This window comes from Macrobrachium nipponense, chromosome 18, assembly GCF_015104395.2.
Source record: "Macrobrachium nipponense isolate FS-2020 chromosome 18, ASM1510439v2, whole genome shotgun sequence".
Taxonomy (NCBI): domain Eukaryota; kingdom Metazoa; phylum Arthropoda; class Malacostraca; order Decapoda; family Palaemonidae; genus Macrobrachium; species Macrobrachium nipponense.
Genome location: NC_087211.1, coordinates 75,504,753 through 75,526,511, shown reverse-complemented (window position 1 = coordinate 75,526,511; position 21,759 = coordinate 75,504,753). Strand labels below are relative to the sequence as shown.

At 38.8% G+C, this 21,759-nt stretch overlaps 4 protein-coding genes across 5 annotated transcripts in view; 2 read left to right on the top strand and 2 right to left on the bottom strand.

The window, feature by feature from the left end:
• The window catches only part of LOC135197199 (myb-like protein A), a 162,239-nt gene that overhangs the window by 72,330 nt on the left and 68,150 nt on the right, over window positions 1–21,759 (top strand). The window lies entirely within an intron of this gene.
• LOC135197190 (phosphatidylinositol 3-kinase 3-like) lies at window positions 3,492–8,033 on the bottom strand. Its single transcript, XM_064224184.1, has 2 exons — window positions 7,982–8,033; window positions 3,492–6,903 (listed from the first exon to the last, which is right to left on the bottom strand). The coding sequence occupies exon 2, from the start codon at window positions 6,889–6,891 to the stop codon at window positions 5,779–5,781; it is 1,113 nt and encodes a 370-aa protein (XP_064080254.1). The 5' UTR covers window positions 6,892–6,903; window positions 7,982–8,033; the 3' UTR covers window positions 3,492–5,778.
• Window positions 7,703–12,882, top strand: LOC135197189 (probable serine/threonine-protein kinase DDB_G0282963). Its single transcript, XM_064224183.1, has 2 exons — window positions 7,703–8,061; window positions 11,072–12,882. Exons 1-2 carry the CDS (start codon window positions 7,997–7,999, stop codon window positions 12,213–12,215), a joined length of 1,209 nt encoding a protein of 402 aa, XP_064080253.1. The 5' UTR covers window positions 7,703–7,996; the 3' UTR covers window positions 12,216–12,882.
• Window positions 13,026–21,753, bottom strand: LOC135197188 (uncharacterized). The gene is made up of 3 exons (XM_064224182.1): window positions 21,716–21,753; window positions 19,522–19,659; window positions 13,026–13,821 (listed from the first exon to the last, which is right to left on the bottom strand). The coding sequence occupies exons 2-3, from the start codon at window positions 19,652–19,654 to the stop codon at window positions 13,238–13,240; spliced, it is 717 nt and encodes a 238-aa protein (XP_064080252.1). The 5' UTR covers window positions 19,655–19,659; window positions 21,716–21,753; the 3' UTR covers window positions 13,026–13,237.

Below are 21,759 nucleotides of genomic sequence, written 5' to 3'. Positions count from 1 at the left end.
AGTATATGACTGTGTTCATTTTGCAATGAGTATTAATATATTGATATCCCATCTCGGTGTTTATGATTTTATCTGTTGCTTGGGAAACTTGAGTTGAAACAATCACCTAGCTGTGACGGCAGGTGTTGCTGGCCATACAATGTAATACAGCACTGAATCTTTACCTGTAGGATAGGTTTAAGTGCAATTGCGAATACAGAAGTCACTTACGATTTTAAATGCTTTGGTATTTTTCATGTCTCATTTTAGCTTTCAGTAAAACTACTGAGATTGATATTTGTCTGTCCATCAGCTCTTAGATCTTAAAAATTATTGAGTCTAAAGGGCTGCAAATTGTTATCATCAAACATACCACATGGCAGCCCTCTGGCATCAGTAGTTTTTATTTGATTTAAGGTTAACGTTAGCCATGAACGTGCTTCTGGCACCACTATAGGAGCCAACAACACAGGCCACCACCGGGCCGTGACTAAGAGTTTTATTTACCTTGGCTGAGGCCACCAGTGGACAGAAAACTCGAATGCTCCGAAGAAACTTCGATGCATTATTTACTTGTTTAGTATAGTGTTAAATCAATTCTAACAACTGTAATAAGTGATGCCACCATAGACATCCTATTTCGCAGTTTCCATGTGAGTGAAAGAAGGGCCTGACGTAGGGTTGCCAGACGTCCCGATTTTGCGGGACATGTCCCGAATTTGATCACTTTGTCCTGAGTCCCGGATAGACCCTCCCGGGACGGCCTTTTGTCCCGGATTTCGTTCATCATAAAAAAAAAGTAAATAATGAAATAGACTAATAATAAATGAATAAATCAAATAAAGAACATTACATTATAAAATAAATTAAGTGAAGGTTTTCAGTTGAAATTATATTGATGAAAATACAATTTGAATAACCCAACGAATCAACGATGCTGCTAAAAGTTACGTGACGACTGACGCAGTCAATCGCGTTTGCAACTTGTTCCGTTGCTTGGCTGCGGTCCGGTGAGTGGCGAGTTGCACTCCTGCATCAGTACTGCATTAGCCTCTCATTCAAGTGTGTGTGCCTTTACTGTTTGCTACGGCCTACCTTTTTCATCTTTAAAACAAGATGTCAAAACGTAAATGTAAGTTTCGAGATGAATATTCCAGCGAATGGACATTTATCAAACAAGGCAGGAATTGTTATGAAGCAAACTGTCGATTATGCCATTGCAATTTCACTATTGAACATGGTGGGAAGAATGATATCAAGAGGCACATAGAAACCACAAAGCACAAACAAAACGTTTCCTCCACTTCAAAAGATGATAAAATAAAAAATTTCTTGATCAAGAAAAACACAGATGAAGAAACTAAAGGTGGGTACACACGTGCGAACCGAACCTTGTATTGTAACCGATTCTTGTAACAAAAACGCAAGTGTGGACGGTTCCTCGAACCGAACCCCGAACCCGCCCGCGAGGTTCGAGGCTCGGTTCGCCCTCCGTCCCGCCAATTGTCGGTTTTTGGGCTCCGAATCAAAGGGAGGTCTCTTTGAACGTTACGCCATGTGTGGACGGGACCTGTATTTACACGCGTAACAACAGAGGTTGCTGAACTTGTTAACACCGACTATGAACAAGACCGTCCACAGTAGAGTCCCTTGTTTTGGTCAGTCAGTACGTATATGTCTACCATGGCTGATTGAAGTGACGAAGAGGTCCTTCAATTTATTAGCTATTACGAAGAAAAGACTTTACTGTGGCCAGAAACTTCTTGGAATCTCATGTCAGCGAGTAATTCCCGACCACTGTATTCTACCCTTCTAGTATATAACCTTGATTGCCACCATCTTCTTTTATTTCGCTTCATCTTCGTTAAATAATGTGTATAAATATACGCAGCAGCTGCTACTTGCATGGTGGCCATCGTCGGTAAACAACCCGGACAGAGACAGACTGATGATCGCAGTGGATTGAAATGAAGTTACGTGCTTAACGTGGTTACGGTTCGTCCTCTACATTTTGACACCTTGTAACCGTATATGCGTAACTCAGTTACACATACAAGGTTCGGCTCTCACGTGTGTACCCACCTTAAGATAATAGCAGCAGAAGTTGCCATGGCCTTTCATACTGTTTGCCATAATCAGTCCTTCAGTTCAAATGATTGCACGAATGTACTACTGCCAACAGTATTTCCTGATTCCAAAATTGCAAGCAAATTTTCTAGTGCTAGGACAAAATGTTCTGCAATAATTAAAAACGTTCTGGCTCCACATAGCATTGCCGAAGTTGTTAAAGATACAAATAATTCTTCTTTTTATAGTATATCTACAGATGCAAGTAACCATAATGCTGAGAAAATATTTCCGTTGATTGTACAATATTTTTCACGGAAGAATGGCTTGCAGATAAAATTATTGCGAGTAAAATCCCTTCCAAATGAGACCTCGGAAACAATTTCAAACTTCTGTAGAGAGAGCCTCATCGAATTAGGACTGGATGTTAAAAAATGTGTAGCTTTTTGTGGCGATAACACTAATACTGAATTTTGTGGGACGTTTACGTAAAGGCACAAATAATGTCTTTTCGAAAGTCAAGGAAAGCATGAATGACTCGGTGGAAGGTGTAGGATGCCCAGCCCATATTCTCCACAATGCTGCACATACCGCTGCCAATGTCTTGTCTATTGATGTTGAAGTAATCGTTGTTAAAGTGTTTTCATACTTTAGTATTTACACTGTTCGAACTGAGAAACTGAAAGAATTCTGCGACTTTGTTGGTGTTCAATATGCATCAATTCTTTCTCATTCTAAAACTCGTTGGCTTTCTTTGATGAGGGCAGTCGAGAGAATTCTAAAATTATATGAAGCACTGAAATCTTTCTTTGCTTCTGAAGAAAAAGCTCCTCAAATTCTTTTAGATTTTTGTAACGATCCACTGAGCGAAGCCTACCTATATTTTGTTCACAGTCTTGAGTATGTATTTAGCAGCAGGATTATGAAGATTGAAAAGAGAGATAACAGCATTATTGAAGTGCTTGGCTGTTTAAAAGAAATAGTTGCTTTAATAAAGGCAAGAATGGATGAAAAGTTTATTCCTCTTAGTGTTAAACGGTGCCTTTAAGATGATGAATTCACATCTCAAGAGATGAAAAAATTCCTACTTGAGGTGGATAACTACTACGTCACTTGCCATGACTATCTTAAGAAATGGGCTTCATCGTTAGAAAGTTTTGATATCTTTTCATGGATGTTATTAGATACACTTCCAGCATGGGAACAAATACAATCGTCTTGTCTAGTGTTAAAAAACAAAGGTGTAAACATTGACGACAACGTCCTTTTCTGTCAGTGGTCAACATTTGAAATACTCCTTGATAAACAAATGCAGAGTAAACCTGAAGAATGGTTGACCAAGATGTGTCATGAAAAATGGCTTTCTATCCTACAGCAGTTCGACTTCGAAGAACAGTATTCTGAGATATTAATTTTGTGTCAATATTTTATTTAGTATACCTGCGCATAATGCAAATGTTGAGCGTGTCTTTTCTATGATGAGTGCTCAGTGGACTGACGAGAGGAATAAATTGGATGTGACAACTATAGAGGCTATTTTACAGTGTAAGTGGAACATAAATTGTCAATGCAAAGAATTTTACTGGCAGGTATTAGGAAATATGGAACTTCTAAAGAAAGCAAAATCATCTGAGAAATACAAATAAAATAAAAAGTTCAATTTTCATTATTTCTGTGCATACAATTTTCTTATTTTCATTTATCTTCAGTTTTCATATGAAAAAGATACTTTGGTATCTTAATTATTTGTAATGATTACAAATTTTCTGGATTAGTTTCCGTTTCTTCAGTTTCTTTATTGTAATTTGCATTAAATATTAGTTTAACAAATTTTTTTTCTTTATATCCTATTAAAATATTTGCTTGATGTTTTTCACTGCGTCTGTATCTATTTATATGATGTTTATCTGGGGATGTCTATGTATTAGAGAGATTTTAAGAATGTCCCGGATTGCTTATCTTGAAATCTGGCAACCCTAGCCTGACGCGGTTCCTTATCAAGTTATTTAATGCTGAGGGAAGGAATCCTGGTGTCAGTAGGATACCTTAAGTTTAGTCATCAATAGGCCTGTGCGACTTAAGTATTTTGTTCTTTTTCGTATCTTCCTTGGCGTATTTTATTATTCAAATGTTGGCCCCGTATTCGTAGTATGATTTAGGCCGATATTGCACATCAGATGCAAGATGTTAGGCCTACATTATTATTCAGAAGATGAACCAAATTCACAAGGAACAATCCCACAGGAGCCAGTAAATTGAAATTCTAGCAAATTTAGGAAAACCTGATTTTTTGCCTCACTGAAGAAAATAAACCATTATTAGGAGTGGTCTAATGACTCTAATCGGCCCTGGTCGTGTCGGTTGTGAGTCATTTAGGCCGTAACATCCAATCTGGCAAACGACTTCGGCCTAGCCAACGTAAGACGTTTGTTTATGGTATTTACCGTCATTATTTTATGTTTTACGTACATCCCCGAAGGACTAGTACTAAAAACGGCGCCCACTTGGGTGCTTACGGCCGAAACGGCCCGAACTCGGCCTAATAGGGTTAGCCTGGTAGTACACGGCAATTATTTAGATATATATGTTCTGTCCCTTATTTATTGTTCTGCGAGGCTATGTTCACATTATGTTTAATACAATCTTGGAAACGAATTATGAAATTCAGGCAAAAGGCCAGGCGCTGGGATCCATGAGGTCATTCAGAGATGAAAGTGAAATTGAGAGTAAAAGGTTTCGAAAGTGTATCAGCAGGAAAACCTTGCTGTAAGGTCATCATGTTCTGAAGACGTTGAACGGACAAAGAATGACATTTATTCTTTTTACTTCACTTCGTCACTTAAACTAATTTTTAAAAATAAATGAACAGATAAATAAAAATAAAAACACACACAAAGTGACGTTTCATGACATTTACAATTTAATTTAGCCAAATCTGTTAAACAAAACTCTACGTGTTTCTACATATTAAAATCGATTATCTGCGGTTAATGTATATATCGCAATTAACAATATCGACCGATAGGGGGTAGCGCTGTCAGTAAACCTCATAAGTCACAGCGTCCCTTAAGCAGTTAGCTGCAACCCTTTTCATCCTCTTAACTGCGCCTCCTTTTCTACTCTCTTCTCTCCTAACAACTGTTCCACTCCACATTGCAACTGCTTTGAGGTTTTCCTCCTGTTACACCGTTCAATTCTTTTCACTCTCGATTTCCATTCCGACGCTGATGACCTCATAGGTCCCAGTGCTTGGCCTTTGGCCTAAATTTTGTATTCCGTTCTAGTGAACTAGAGAAAACCTTGAACGGGACTTTGTAGACCAACATAATGAACGTGATGTATAATAAATACAATAAATACAATGCAAGTGGGAAATTACTTCAGTATTGACGTGACAAGGCAGGTTCACAAGTGATAATAGTGTTTGACAGAAAGAAATCTGACCCAAGGGAACTAGAGGTATATTGAATAAAATGGAAAGTATATCATTCTGTGAGTTTAAGATACTTTCTCTTATTTTTCATTTTTTAAAAACAAATCTTGATCTTTCTTTAAACTGTTCAGTTTGAAGAAACATGCCCATAGTTGTAACCGTACAAATATATTCAAAACTAAAAAATATAGTCTGGTCTATTCGAGGTATGATAAACTGTGGTTGCCTCGTAAGTCTTATGTGGTATTTTGATTACGTAGATGCAGGTTACACAGACACGGAAATTATTTTTCTTAATTTTATATATTTAATCCAAATTTTAACATACTTCTAATGCATTTCCCCAAACGGATTTGACAACTTTCACTTAAACCATCACTAAAGTTATTGCTTTCACTGTCATTTCCCGCATTTTCTTCGCAATTTCCTCCATTTTCTTTATCATTTCCTCCGTTTTCTTTGGCACTTCCACCATTGAAGTTTTGATCAGCTAAAAGAAACATTGGTAAACCCAAAACTGATTGAAAAAATTTCTTAACCATAAACTCGAGATTCCCTGTCGCCGTCAAATTTTCCTCTGGGACACTGCACGTCGCCCAAGCAACGCACCAAAACCATCTTTGAAGAAAACGAGACAAAAATCTTGAAGAGTCACTTTTGAGTTCCGTCGCAGACTCTCCGCTTTTGCAAGAGTAGATTTTAGTTGCCTTTGTCTTTGCTTCTCTACGCGCTTTCGAAGTTAATGGCGACGACGTCAGTGATGGCGTCATTAACGATGGCGTTAAACTACGACCGCCCACCCCTATTCCCATCAGCTCATTGGTGACGATGTTTTCGTTCTGTATAACCTCTTCGTTCTGGTTGTTGTTGTTGTTATTGTTATTGTCGTTGTTATTATTATTATTGTTATTGTTGTTGTTATTATTGCTGCTGACGACGACGTTGACTATGAACTGCACCAGGAGGATGGCGAAGCTGAAGAACCCGAAGATGGTGAATTCACCCTCAGGATACGGCGAAGGACACTCGACCTTCTTCCGCCCTTCCGAGGCGTTGGTGGAAACGCCGACCGCTGGACCATGTCTCAGAAAGGCCACGTCATCAATTTCCTCTCTATTGTCGTCCAAGGCGGTTTTCCCCAATTCTTCTTCTGGCAGGTTTCCGGTGTGAACGAAGCCACGGGAGAACACTTCCCGCTTAACGGGATGCGAGACGTTGCCAGAGTGGATGACAAAGTCGTTATTTTGCATTAAAATGGGCGCTTGAATTCTTCTTCGATGGTACGTATCTTCGAGCCACGGTCTAGACCTTGCTTTGGGAACTCCTCCCTCATCAAAGACCGTTTCGGTCTCTGTCAAGACGCCGGCTGGTGCCGAAGACCACAATAAAGCGGTCAAGAAAACAGCATTCATCCTTACTCCATCCTGAAAAGAAAATTAAAGTGAATTTAAGTTCTTTTCCAATATCATCTTATATTTAGATGAAAAGTCAGCCCTTGATGATCTTAGGTTAATTATATCTTAGTTTAACCAGACCACTGAACTGATTAACAACTCTCCTATAAATAGGGCTGAGCCCGAAGGATAATTTTTTTTTTTTACATGGCTAGGAACTAACAGGTTACTTAATAACCAGCTTATTGTGGGATCCGAACCACACTATATCGAAGAATAAATTTACAATCACCAGAAATACACTCCTCTGATTCCGCACTGCCACCAGCCGGGATCGAACTCCGGCTACCAGATTAGGTAGTCGAGCACGCAGCCCACTCATCCAGTGAGGAACTAACACCATATAAATAAGCAATGAATTAAGTACCTGGAGGCTATTCATATGTAATGGGCTTGGGGTTAGTTACCAGTAACCACACCCTAAAAGTAAAAAAAAAAAAATAAGTTAATATCCGCTGGAGTCAAAGCCTCCGTATTATGTGCTAATGTGTAGTCTATATTACAGTATAGTTGGTAATTATTACCTTAAGGCTGTTCCACGTAATTCCATTACCCATGGGTTGGTTACCTTGGTAATTCAGATCTCATAAGGTTTTAGCAAAATATGAATATCTTTCAATAAGATTCCTACATTGTACCATTTCTCATCGTATACCCCAAACATCTTCATAAATGCAAGAACCCATGCGCAAACAAGTACTCTAGGCTAATTTGGAAAACGTCTGTCAACTAGGCATATGCTTACCTTTTGCACAACCGTAACAAAAACGTTTACACTATATGAACGTTATCTCGAACTCTTATCAAAGGTGAGCCGGAAAAACGTTTGTTTATCCAATGAAGCACAGAACAAAGGATCTTATTCCCACTCAGCAAACACCGACGCACAGACATATTCGCACGGAAGCCAAACCTGGGCTCAACTAACAGTAACAACGGCAGGAGAGAGACAGAGACTGGAAGTGAAGGAGACGTGCACACGAGAGAGAGAGAGAGAGAGAGAGAGAGAGAGAGAGAGAGAGAGAGACCGGTTCACTGAGACATTCACCTCCGAGCTGTAACCATGTTGGATCGAGTGTACGGACTTCGGTCTACTCCCTGCCTAAGTTCAAATTTCAGTGCTGATTGGTAAGTCTTTTCAATTTTCAACGGCTTTAAGTAAGGTTTAATTTACTTGATGTTAAGTGCCTATTTTTGGTGTTGTTTTTCTTTAAGAAAAATATGATTTGCATTGCAATTAAGCGTCTGAAATGAGAATATTTGTTTAAAGTTACGACAGCATGATTTGAAGTCCAAGTCATCGGATACCTTTAGGGAAAATAAATTGTTTTTTGATGAAATCTCAGCAAGTAATACTTTTAAAGCATTTCGAAATAGCAAATTACAATCGTATCCTAGTTTTTTTTTTATTGGTGTATGATTATATAAATTGTTTGACATTTAATCATAGGGGACTCCGACAAGTTTATATTCCCTGTTTTCGCATTCAAACCGCAAGTAGCTTAAGTTATTTACTTCTATTATTCGCAGTTAAACTGGAAATCAGGTACCAGTGAATTAACCGCGGGTGCATATTTCCTGGCATAAAAGATACGACATTATCAAACTTTGTAATAATACTACTTCCATTCTACAAAGATGGTGCGTCAGCGAAGATAGAGGAGTAGTACCGTTACCGACCGCAGACTGTACCTGAGGCGACAATGAACTTGGTGTGTGTGTGTGTGCGTGTGTGTTTTTCTCCGTTATGTAATAATCCTGACGCCTGACGGTTCAGTGGTTTCGAACCTGGCCTTACTATACTCTGTTTTTTTCCATCTGTCCATCCGCCTGTGGTGTTTGCGCATGGTAACACTGCGTCCCGGGCTTAAATAATATCTTATTTCGAATATTAACGGTGTAATTCGCATACATTAAATTATTCAAACACTTTTCAGTTGCAAATTTACACCCAGATATTTTTTATTTTTTTTTTTTTTTTTTTTTTTTTTAGCTGATAGGTAAGATGGGTGAAAGAAGAGTGAGGGTAGTTAGCTAGATAACCTTGGTAGGGAATAGTTTAGAAAGTTAAGTATTAGTAAGAGTAAGGTAAAGTGTGGTTTATCCACGATTATATTTGGGTAAGGGTACAATTTTCTAGCTAATATTAACATAATACAATAATGATTATACATTATATGACATGGTGAATTGTACAGATTACATATTTTGAATTTTATTGCATAATATAATCATATTTAATAAAGTTCCAATTTTCTAACTCTAAACTTAATTTTAATTATCATAATGATTTTGCATTATATCTACATATTAAATTCGACAAATTACTTTTTCACAAGACATTTCTTAATTAATAGTATAATGGTCGAGGTTCATCGCGATGAATATATGAAGATACTCTTCTCCACCATCTGTGGTCTGTGTTGTTTGGGTCAAGTTTCTCTCTTCTACTTCTGATTCTTCTACTAATTCACTATTGTATTGAACTAGTTTACTCCATATATTGGTTGCCAGTCTGTATAATCTCTGATTAATTGGTTCTACTTTGTATTTTTTATGTATTTGTTCTATATTCAGATCGTCATCTTCTTGATTGTTTCTCACTACAGACCTTAGAATCTTATTTTGGAATTTTTGTAATGCACTTATATTGGGTATTGGTGGATATTCCATTATTGGTCTGATTAGGCTTTTGTAGAAATGGATTTTGATAGATGTGTTCATATTCCTAAACCTTTTCAGCTTTGTATTTTGTGTTCTTGCTATCCTTAGCCTTTCTCTCACATGTCTTGATATTCCCCTTTGTCCGAATTGCATTCCTAGTATTCTTGTACTTTTAGTAAAATTCATTGGTTGTTGGTCTAACAATATTTGTGCAGGTTTGTATGCAGATACCGATACTAGTTGGAATTTGGATTTATTTGTCTTTATCTTCCACTTCTTTTCAAATTTATTTATTCTTTCAATTTGGTTCATTGTTTTTTGTGCTACTTGTCTTTTCAAATTTTGGTCCCTTCTCCTTGTACGTTTTTCTGGGTGTATGACTATTTGAGTTATATCATCTGCAAAGCAGACATCAGTACAGTACTCTGGTGGTGGAGTCATATCTGATGTATATAATATGAATATTGTTGGACTGAGTACAGATCCTTGTGGGACTCCACTTAGTAACGGGAATGGATTCCCTATGTAATTTAGTGACTTGATTGCTGCTGTTCGATCTTTGATGAAGTTGCATAGTATTTTCTCAAAAATGCCTGGAAGGTTGAGATGTAATATTTTGTATTGAAGTCCTTGTATCCATACCTTGTCAAATGCCTTTGTTATATCTCTACATACTAGGTTGCATAGGTATCTACTTCTTTGTGACAGTGCAATGCTCTCATATATTGTTGCTATTGCAATCTGGGTTCCTCTTCCTTTTCTAAATCCATATTGACTTTTATTGTGTAGCTGATTACCTTCTAGGAACAACACTAGTCTGTTGTTTATTATTTTTTTCAAATATTTTTGCCAGGTATTTCTAGTAGTGATATTGGTCTAAAATTCTCTACCTGGCACGTATCTTTTCCTGGTTTGGGTATCAAAATCATTATTGCATTCTTGAATATAATTTTATTTACCTAAAACTTACACATAGCGTAACTATTTAAAGCCCGGGACGCAGTGTTACCATGCGAAAACACCACAGGCGGATAGACAGATGGAAAAAAACAGAGTATAGCTAGAGCCACGAGATCGATCCCACGGTGTAGGTAACGCGTATCGACGTAGATAACAAACCAAAGTAGCACCGAACGAACTTTGTAGTATGTTTGGGCTGAGTCGAGTAAGCGTTTTTTTTTTCTTCTTTTTCTTTTTTTTGGGGTGGGGGATGTTACTATTGTTTCAGCCCCGATCCAGTAGTGTTCTATCAGGAGCTAAGATATTTGTTTATTCACTTGTTATTACGGACCCTAGATATCATAGAACGCTGTGAGATTGCAGCGAGAATACACTTTTATAATACACACACACACACACACACACACACACACACACACATATATATATATTATATATATATATATATATATATATATATATATATATATATATATATATATATATTTATATATATATGCCATTCATTTTGCAGGAAGATGCGCGTGGCATTGGTCACCAATCTGGTCGTCTTGTTTTGTCTTTCGAAACCTGTAGCCGGCAGTGCGATCAGGCCAAAAGGCGGCCTTTTGAATGTAACCCAACCTGAGGTCAGATCTCCAAAGACTCAGAAATGGTTCGAACTCGAGCCTCCTCCTCGTCAGCGCTTCGTCAGGAGCAAAAACGACGCCTGTCCCCCGTCCCAGCCGGACCCAGCCGCCTCCATCTTCAACTTCCTGAGCAGCACCGTCTTGGTAACAAACGTGGCCGTCAACATGATCGTCAGCATCAACACCTACAACAACAATAACAACAACAATGACAATAATAACAACAACAACGACAACAACTTCAATAGCAACTCGCTCATGTTCACGAGCATGAACACTAATATGAACACGGCGATGCTGCCGGGAAAGAGAAAAAGAAGAAGTAGAACCACAACAAACGCCGAGTGCAGCTGTGAAAGTGAGACCCCAGATATGGTCGAATTTAGAACCGGAAGAGAATCTACAGGTCCAGATTCTCCCGCTCTGGAGATGAGGCAGGCAGAGGCTTATCAAAATGATATGCGTGTGCCAGAGACTTCCACTGACGTAGTGAATGATGTGTCCAGCGTTTCAGGGAGTTCCAGAGGCGAAGTGCAAGGAATTTCTGCCGTTCCAGAGATTTTCATAGATGCTGTGAGTGACATGTACAGTGTTTCAGGTAGTTCCAGAGACGGAGTGACAGGAATATCTAGCCTTCCAGAGATTTCCATAGACACAGAAAACACAATGGCTAGTGTTCCAGGTAATTCAATAAACCCAGAGAACCAAGTTCCCAATATACTGGAGAGGACACCTTCAAATTCGACAGAGATGAGCAACAACCCATCTTGGAATCATTCAGAATGGAATGTACTCAACTGGAACATCATGGAATGCGTGTCTTGGTTTATCTGCCAAAGGCTTAAGAGCAAGCAAGAGTCTTCAGTAGCCGCATGGATTATGGAAAATATGACCGTCTCCATACTGGAAATGGAAATTGCCTCTTTCCTAAACAATAAACAAATTGCTCTTCTCAGAAGAGCCATTTTTAAAGGAAGATATTCTACCAGCTGTGATCATCTCTGGAAGAAATGCCACTCTTTGATGTGAACTGTTTGTGACGAAGTGGGAAACTGAATGACTGAGTTACTGTTATAACTGTTATAATCTAACATGACATTGACTGACATTGGGCATAGACAAGAAATATGTTAGTTTTCAAAATAATTTATTATTTGCACATTCAAGAAACAATATTAAAAATGTATAATGTCATATAATAGCTATTTATTTATATACTGCGTGTCTCATAAATCGACCATGTAACGTGATACTCGTTCATTAATAAAAAAAAATATTATTACAATGTTATCCTTTCATTTCATTATTAATATTTCAGAGTAGCATGAAGTCACCAGTAAATGCATTTAAGTTAATGTTGCTTTTGAATTATACTATCAGGTATTTCTTTTGAGTTACAAAAATACAAAATAATTGCTAAGAACTATATATATGTTTACTCTGTCCTTTGCATACATTTTAAGCATCAAACTTTCAGAGTGGCTCTTGTATATAGAAGAAGAAGGGTAGCTTCTGTCTTCTGTAAGCTTTGGAATTTCCTTCTTCCCTGTGTATTACCCAACTCTTAGGACGCGATTACACCTAAAGAATCGACTGATTCCATTCATGGAGAATCATTCGACTCGAGTCATTCTGAATTATCACCGTTCACACTGACTGAATATGGGTGCATGAACTTAATGCTGGAAGACTTGAACTATGGACCTTTGGGCATTTGTTCCCAGATTTGGTAAATAATTTTTAAAATATTTTGTTTATTATTTCGGAAACTGAAATTCCCGGTGGTATAAAATTAGCAGAATGCTAATTACCACCGTGCAGCTTGAATTGGCGGGAAAAAAAAAAGCCTTTATTCCTGAGGTGAGATGTACAATAATGAGAACAAAGAAATGTATTGCACGTAGGCAGGTCTGGTATGAGACAATTGTAAATAAAATGAACAAGATATACTAAGAAATCTTTTATTTCTGGTAGTGAATACAGTTATGGCCTCTCTCTCTCTCTCTCTCTCTCTCTCTCTCTCTCTCTCTCTCTCTCTCTCTCTCTTAGGCCTAGTGCTCAGAGGTTCTATCGCTAGCATGTGATGATGACGGTGTATGTGGGGCTGGTTTGAAGAGCTTCCTACGAAAGGCTTCGAGTATTTCTATCCTGACGTCTATACTGTCACGGGGCGACAGTTGTTTCATTAGAGGCAGCAGACTCAACAGAAACTGGCGGTCTGGGTCAATGTCTAGAGTTCTAGAAGCCGCTTGTTCCCGCATCTTCTTCAGTTGCCCTGAGAACTCCGGATCAGTTTCACCTCCATTATCGTTGGGACGTTTTTTGATGGCGTCTGTGATAAAGAATTTCGTTTCTTGAACAGATGCGTCGTCGGGCGCGTCCTGGAGTGCGGAGGTTGAAGTGTTGTCAGGGGCGTCGTACACTTCGGAACTCGCGTCCTCCTCAGGGGGCGTCGGGGCATTTGAAGATGTTGCTCCTCGCGGGGTCACGTGGGGGATGAGGAATTCCATGGCGTCGTAGAAGACCCACCTCCTGGTTTTGGCGGTTGGTGACCCGAGTGGTTTGTCCCTGATCTTTCTCATTTCTCTCATGAAGTTGCTCCTCAGCTGGTGCCATTTTTCCTTGCATTCGGCTTCTGAAAAAAAAGTAAACTGAAATAATAATAATAATAATAAAGTACGTTTCGTATAACATCTTTTCTAGACGCAGTCATATAACATTCTCTCAAGGCTGTGGGTGGTAAGCAGAGTAGGAACACAAAAATATTCAATGTTACTTGGTGTGTGGGGGAAGGAGTTAGGAGGGGGAGGCGGTAAGTCCGGCCAAGTCAGGGCACGGCGCCCGAAGTTAGGTTAGGACTGTTGCTGCCAAAGAATCCGTATGTAGTGAATAATAAAACTTGTTAAATCACCTGTGCATTTCATTTCGGTAGCAATCTCCTTCCATAGGGCAGCTATTGCATCCCGATCTCGGTGCATAGGATCCCAAGGATCATAGATAGCGCTTCGCTCTCGTACTAAATTAATCAGGACCAATGGTAGCATGGTGTTCACCCCAACGTGGATTCGCCGTCACTGATCAAAATTTGGCCTCAGCCGGCTCAGCAGCTTGAATCGATTCGATTCACCTTGCGTGATTTGTTCCATTGGAGTTAACGCGGCGAATCGAGACGAATCATGAATCGTGCTGATTTGAATCGATTCGATTCGCTTGGCGTAAACGTGGCCCAGTAACGGATTTAAGGGGGTGGGGGGAGGGCACCTGGTCACCCGCAACCCCCCCCAATCGATATGAATAATAGAACATTGTACATTGTTTTCTTTCAATAAATCATTTCTATCAGCAAAAATGTACTTGTTTATTGATTATTTCAACAACTAATAATGTGTATATATATGTGTGTGCATACATATATAAATATTGATATATATCTATCGTATGTTTGTACGTTACAAATGTATGTTATGTATATAATCCTAAGCATCAGTGCCACCCCACCTATACCACGAAAGACTTCTAAATCCGCCACTACGGCCGGGCTGGTGGATCAATCGCTTTCTTGAAGTTTCTTCACGGTTAAGCCCTAGACTTATTCTCGATCAGGTGTGGCTAGGGTATAGAGACCGAGGTCTGGCTTAGAGATGAGACTAAGTTCCCCGTCTCATCATCGGCCTAAATATCAGACCTACAGATCACGGGGATATTACACCAGCAGTCATGGTTAATCAGCTTTCCTGAATAGTCATGAGTAAAGTATTAGAAGGAAAAGTTCTCAACAACAATCCGATTCAGAATAACACAAACAACAGCGGATGAAAATACAAGTTTCTCTTCAATTATTTATTGCTTCACATATAATCAAGTCATCCAAAAACGATGAATAATTAAGCAGAATTATTTGTTTGCAAACACTCTTCAGATGCTTCTATATTTATTGGTTTTTAAAACAGAAGGTTAACAGGAAAAGTCATGAGAGAGAAAAAAAATCGATTTAGGTACCCAACAGTGAATATAATCAAATAGCATTTTACACAATTTATGAATGACCAGTCTGTTCGATTTTCACTTTTCGTATAACTATAATTTCTTTATTTTTTGCCCGTTTTGAAAATACCCTTTCGCTTCGTCTTCATTTTGCATTTACAACTCCGGAATCGTCCAGAGGACATCCCTAGACCATGAAGGACAGAACCCACCACAAAGTTACTGAAACTCCTCCCGCCCACATTATTGTCGTTCATGTTCATCGTCATAACCATATTCATATTCTCGTTCCTGTTATTGTCGTTGTTATTATTGTTGTTGTTATTATTATTGTTATTGTTGTTGTTGCTATTGACGACCACGTTCATGATGAGCTGAGCGGTCAGAATGGCCGTGCTCATGACCGCCATGACGTTCACGCCGTCGCCGGGAGCTGCGCATTTCCCGCTCATCCGTTTCGTCCGGCTGGGTGCCATGATGATCACTCGGGCGTTTGTCTCCACCCAACTCGGAGATGAGTTCGATGAGGTGGTGTTTTGGTAGTGTTCCTCGGCGAGCGGAGACCAAAAGGCTGCCAGAGATGAGTTCAGGATCATTCCGAAGTAAGATCGTTTCGGCTTCGTCAAATCTGAATGCTTCTGATTCGAGGAAACAGTTTCACTTTGACGACGCGAGATTACGTGAAATATTTTCATGTTTTAATGCACACCACAATCAAACTTTTATCTTCTCCACTTTATTAAAAAGGAATTTACGATCCTTGCATGATTATTCGTCATTTTACAAGAGGAAATGTAAATGTATTGGTAGCCATTCGCGCACGACGCGCAGTACCTAGGAATTTAACTCAAGGTAAAGAATTCAGGCTAAAAGTTTCCACAGCACTGCGCAGCTGTTATTCTGCGGCCGCGTAAAGCTCGAATGAGGTCTTTAACAAAGTGTGTAAGAGAGTCGACTTTCAAGTTGTAACGCCCATCAGTGCGCAGGCGCAGATGGGTGACCCAGATCGACGGTGTTGGTTTTATTTACGCGTATTTGTTCTTTAAAATATGGTCCTTAATGTTGAATTATACCATGGTGTTTCCACTTGAATAATGATTGACATGTATGACAAGATTCACGTTATGATAATAATAACTTATCGTTATTATAAGTCTACCGCCACAGTTTTCTATGAACATTGTGAATAATCAAATGACTAAGACTTCCGTTTAACTGGATGGGTATACAGCCACCTGGAAAGGAAATGAAATTCATTAATTTACACTCTGACATACAAACTCAAATAGTATATATATATATATATATATATATATATATATATATACATATGCATATGATATAATACAAAGATACTGACGTGTAGACGAAGCAGAGAAAGGCAAATATGCAGGCCGCTATGGCGAAGATCGAGCCAGGAAAGACGTCGATGGTGGCGTTGTAGACGGCCGTGAAGAAGGGTCCGTTGAAGAGCGGAATGATCGTCTCCCCGAGGGCGACGATGGCGAAGATGCTGCCCAGTTCCTCCGGCGGGACAAGCTTCGACAGCGCTCCGCGGGACGCGGCGAAACTCGTCCCGCTGAAGAGGAAGGTTCCCACCACTGTGTTCATGTTAAAAATAATAACATTAATAATTGAACAGAATAGAGTGTAGAATTGAAGCCAAAGGCCAAGAGCTAGGACCTATGAGGTCAGTCACCGCTGAAAGGAAAATTGAGAATAAGGGGCAGCAAAGTGTAACAGGAGGAAAATCTCAAAGCACTTGCACTGTGAAACAATTGTTAGAAGAGGGAGGAAAGAATGCGAATGGAGGAACAGTAAAAGGAATGAAAGGTGCAGCAGCAAATGGCCAAACGGACGCTGCAAACAACCTCAAGTAAATAATAATAACGATGATAAATATAATAATAATTGAACTTTAAAAGTTCAAGCCAAGATACAATGCATTACTACTGAAGCCAGTATCATGATTATGTCATAGTTATACCCGCAAGCGGCCTTAGAGAGATTCTAGGATTTTAGTTTTCTGTAAAAGGAAACTATGGTACCGGCTTTGTCTATCCATCCGCACTTTTTCTGTCAGCCCTCAGATCTTAAAAACTACCGAGGCTAGAGGGCTGCAAATTGGTATGTTGGTCATCCTCCCTTCAATCATTATACATATCAAATTGCAGCCCTCTAGCCTCAGTAGTTTTTATTTTATTTAAGGTTAAAGTTAGCCATGATCGTTCTATTGGTAATGATATAGGACAGGTCACCACCGAGTCGTGGTTAAAGCTTCATGGGCCGCAGCTTTGACTATACGCTATAGCAGCTATACAGAAAATTCGATTGTGCAGAAGAAACTTTGGTGCATTTTTTACTTGATGTTTAGGCCAGTCCCTTACGACGCTCCTGATTGGTTGTTGATAAGCCAATCACAGGGTTGGAAACTCTCAGTCCCGCGAGAGAGTTCACATGGGTGAGATCTATGATCCACCTCTCCTGAAAGACGTACTACCTCAGGAGAGGTGGAACATAGATCCTATCCATGTGAACGCTCTCGAGAGACTGAGAGCTTCCAGCCCTGTGATTGGCTTATCAACAGCCAATCAGGAGCGTCGTAAGGGACTGGCCTAGACATCAAATGCACGGTTGATGTGAATCTACTTTAGTAATAGTAATGTCAGCGTGACGGTTTCCGTCTGCACACTCTTTCACTACGATTACTTAGGCCTATAATTTCCTCAATCTTGAATATAATCAGATGCATCAAAAGCACAGGAAAGTTCCATTTTGTAATGTCATACAGGTGCGTTTAATGAAATTACTCATCCAGCAATTTGTCCTGAGAGGCATTGGAATGATAAAGTCTACGGGATTTTGTTGTCCTTTTTCATTGTCACTCTTTGGATACAAGTATGTAGATTCCCAGTAATCTAGCAATCGCTGTCATAATAATATTATGTGTTTAACTGAATTCATACCAATGCATCGTTATTGCAGATATTGTTAAAGGCCTTAGGAACGAGAAAAATGTGCAAGTCAGTCTACAATCTGATCTCATAACGTTTGAAGAGTGAGGTGAGAGAGAGAGAGAAGTGGCGTATTGGTTTAAGTTCCCTAAAGCACAGCTCTTTTTTCTAGAGTTGTCACGCGAGTGTGGTGAGGGAAAAAAAAACAAGTCACAATTTTGGCTAGGAAAAAATCAGTGATTTACAGTGGCCGTTAACGAAGTCACAGGGAAGAAAAGTTCGCGACATTTCTTGGAGGTCATTATATTTTGATATTTACAGTCTTTTATTCATGTTTTTACAGTAATCCTTAACTGGCTTCTACTAAACACGCCGCAAAAATGGATACGTGGATACATGCCGGATTAAAACCCTTGGGGTCACTAGGGGTCACTATCTGGAAAAGTTAAATGTGGCTTTTTTTCTGACTTATTTTACCTGTGACTTTTTTTTTTTTTTTTTTTTTTTTACCTGGATTCACTATACGCAAAACCTATATTTTTTTGTTTGTGTGGTGTTTTTACGTTGCATATATAGAACCAATGGTTATTCAGCAACGGGACCAACGGCTTTACGTGACTTCCGAACCACGTCGAGAGTGAACTTCTATCACCAGAAATACACATCTCTCACTCCTCAATGGAATGGCCGAGAATCGAAACCGCGACCACCGAGGCGGGACGCCAACACCATACCAACCACGTCACTGAGGCGCTGCACAACCTATCAAATCTAGGCTCAAACAGAAAGAATAAACTTTTTCATACAGTCTCATAGGACAGAGGCCAATGGGACTAGCAACCTCATGTCCTTTCCTAGGCTAAGCTTGAAGTAAACCAGAAAAAAGTTGTAGACCTAGCTCTGAAAAGCGAAGAATCATGAAAATAAAAATAAGATATCCAGCCCACAATTATTTTATATTATTTACTATATTAATATTTTGAAGGAAAAAAGTTTTCAGTAAACGAGAAATTATATTTTATAAAGGCATGACTACTATTTACTACTATTTCTCTACGTGTCACGATTCTACTTAGGTAGCAGTGATCTACACAATTTATCGCTAGAATATAATTAATGGACATTTTTTTTTATTTACATTTTCTCTATGTCATATATATGTTACTATGTTTTATTTTGTCGATATCATTCGAAACATGTACTAGCTCTTGTTCATGTTTTCACGTTCGCCTCCGAGGTGCTAGTACTAAACGTGGTAGAAGCTCCTTCGGACGCCGTGTTTAGTACTAGCCCCTCGGGGATTAAAGTATTATCTTCGTGTGACCGTCTACTTTACGTTTCCCGTACGGTGGTATAAAATCTGTACGATCTAGATATTTGTGCCTTCTATCACTCACCTACATACATAACCCAGCCCATGGGCGCTGTGGCCATGATGATGTTGGACATCATGAAACAGATGGCTCCCAAGATCCCCACCAGGCAGTCGTTCAGTTGGTAACCGTAGCTCAGAATGGGCATCATAATCATCGTCCCTGTCGCAGTGAAGAAAGAGCAGAAGAAGATGAGGAAAGGGAAGTGGAAGAGGAATACAGGATTTAGGCCAAAAGCCAAGCGCTTAGGACGTATTAGGTCATTCAGCGCTGGAAAGGAAATTGAGAGTAGAAAGGTTTGAGATGTGTAACAGGAAGTTGCTCTATGAAACAATTGGTAGGCGAGGGTGGAAAGTAAGATGGAAGAAAGAGAACATGAATGGAGGGACAGTAAAAGGGATAAACGAAGTTGCAGCTAGAGACCGAAGGTATGCTGCAATGAATCTTAACTAATGTCTACGTGTTCTGAGGACACAACGTGGGGAGATGTGGAAGAGGGAAATGAAGAGTAGGCGAAGGATGGTGGACCGTGGAAGAGGTATGAAAGTCAAATGAAAAATACACTTCATTAGTACGAGTAGGTCTATGTCAGTGAGTTGAGTACGTTTTTTTTTTTTTTTTTTTTTTTTAATATTTGAATTTCTAAGACGTTCTGCATCGGAAACCAATGTTATGCTGAAAAGAAAACTTTCAAACAAGGGTTCCGTGGCGTATCTTTAACAGGGTTTTCAGTACAATGATGAAGAACTTTACTTTATTAACATATAATAGTCAGACAGGATTATCAGATATAGATCAGAACTTAAGCTGAAGACCTCTATGGCTTTAGTCAGTAGACACCCACCAAAGAAGACGCTGCCTGCAAAGGATAGTCCGATAGCTTATTTACCTGGAGTAACACTTACGAAAAGCCAAGTAATGATGTGTGTGAGTGTGTATCATAAACATATAATATATATTATTATATATAATAATATATATATATATATATATAACATATATATATATATATATGATATATGCATGTATGCATATTTAATAAAATATACACACAACATATATATATATATATATATATATATATATATATATACATATATATATATATATATATATATGTGTGTGTGTGTGTGTGTGTGTGTGTGTGTATGTATGTATATGTATATATATGGCTACGAGAAAGGCAACCTAATTTCCTAATCTAGACCAGAAAATAACAAGGCGGGATCCGACCTCCAGCTTACTCGGAAAGCGTGCACGATTTTCACCTGACGCTTAAGTTGTGAACATTATATTCCTAACTTAACATGAAGTGGTCTTTATAATTAATACTCATAATTTGTACTACTCTTACTAACAAGGATTCAAATAAAAAGGACGCAAATTAAACTTGTTCATATGCTCTCAGTTATAAGTGGAAACCCAAAATAATTGAACAAAAATATATCCTCTAAATTCAGTACATCAAATAAATTAAATTGTGCTAAAATCTACAGACCGATAGTCCGTTGTTTCACTAACGAAAAATAAAATGCGTTATATTTCATCATTAAAGATAATTTTTCTATACTGCTTAACATGCGCGTTATTCACTTTTTCATATTTGCATTTAATCATAAATATCCTATCCTAAAATTCCTGTACCTTTTACTCAATGCAAACTACTTTTTTCGTACCTTTCTTACGCTCCCATCGCGAACAAAACGAAGTAGTTTGTAAGCTTATTCCCGAGTAAGCGATATATATATATATATATATATATATATATATATATATATATATATATATATATATATATATGAGAGAGAGAGATAGAGAATGGGGGGGGGGGGGGGAGAGCCTCAAATGAGCTCACTCCGACTTGCCGCCAGATTCTAATATAAGTCTATACTCTGTTTTTTTTTTTCATCTGTCCATCCGCATGTGGTGTTTTTTTCACATGGTAACACTGCTTCCCGGGCTTTAAATAGTTACGCTATGTGTAAGTTTTAGGTAAATAAAAGGATATCTGGGTGTAGATTTGCAACTGAAAAGCGTTTTAATAATTTACTGTATGCGAATTACACCGTTAATATTCGAAATAGGATATTGTTATTATTGTTGAATGTAAGCTGAATGTGACTATCTAAAGCCCGGACGCATTGTTACCATACACAAACACCACAGGGGGCTGGACAGATGGAAAAAAAAAACCGAGTATAGTGAAGCTTGTCCTTACCGATAGCGCTGACCGTCCCATGAAGACCATGAAGATGGTGTAAT

Coding starts and splice junctions, on each gene's coding strand:
- LOC135197190 (XM_064224184.1), bottom strand. CDS start 6,891: ATGAATGCTGTTTTCTTGACCGCTTTATTGTGGTCTTCGGCACCAGCC.
- LOC135197189 (XM_064224183.1), top strand. CDS start 7,997: ATGTTGGATCGAGTGTACGGACTTCGGTCTACTCCCTGCCTAAGTTCA. Junction 8,062..11,071: donor TCAAATTTCAGTGCTGATTG/GTAAGTCTTTTC, acceptor TTCATTTTGCAG/GAAGATGCGCGTGGCATTGG.
- LOC135197188 (XM_064224182.1), bottom strand. CDS start 19,654: ATGATTATGATGCCCATTCTGAGCTACGGTTACCAACTGAACGACTGC. Junction 13,822..19,521: donor GGGCTGGGTTATGTATGTAG/GTGAGTGATAGA, acceptor CTTTTTTTTCAG/AAGCCGAATGCAAGGAAAAA.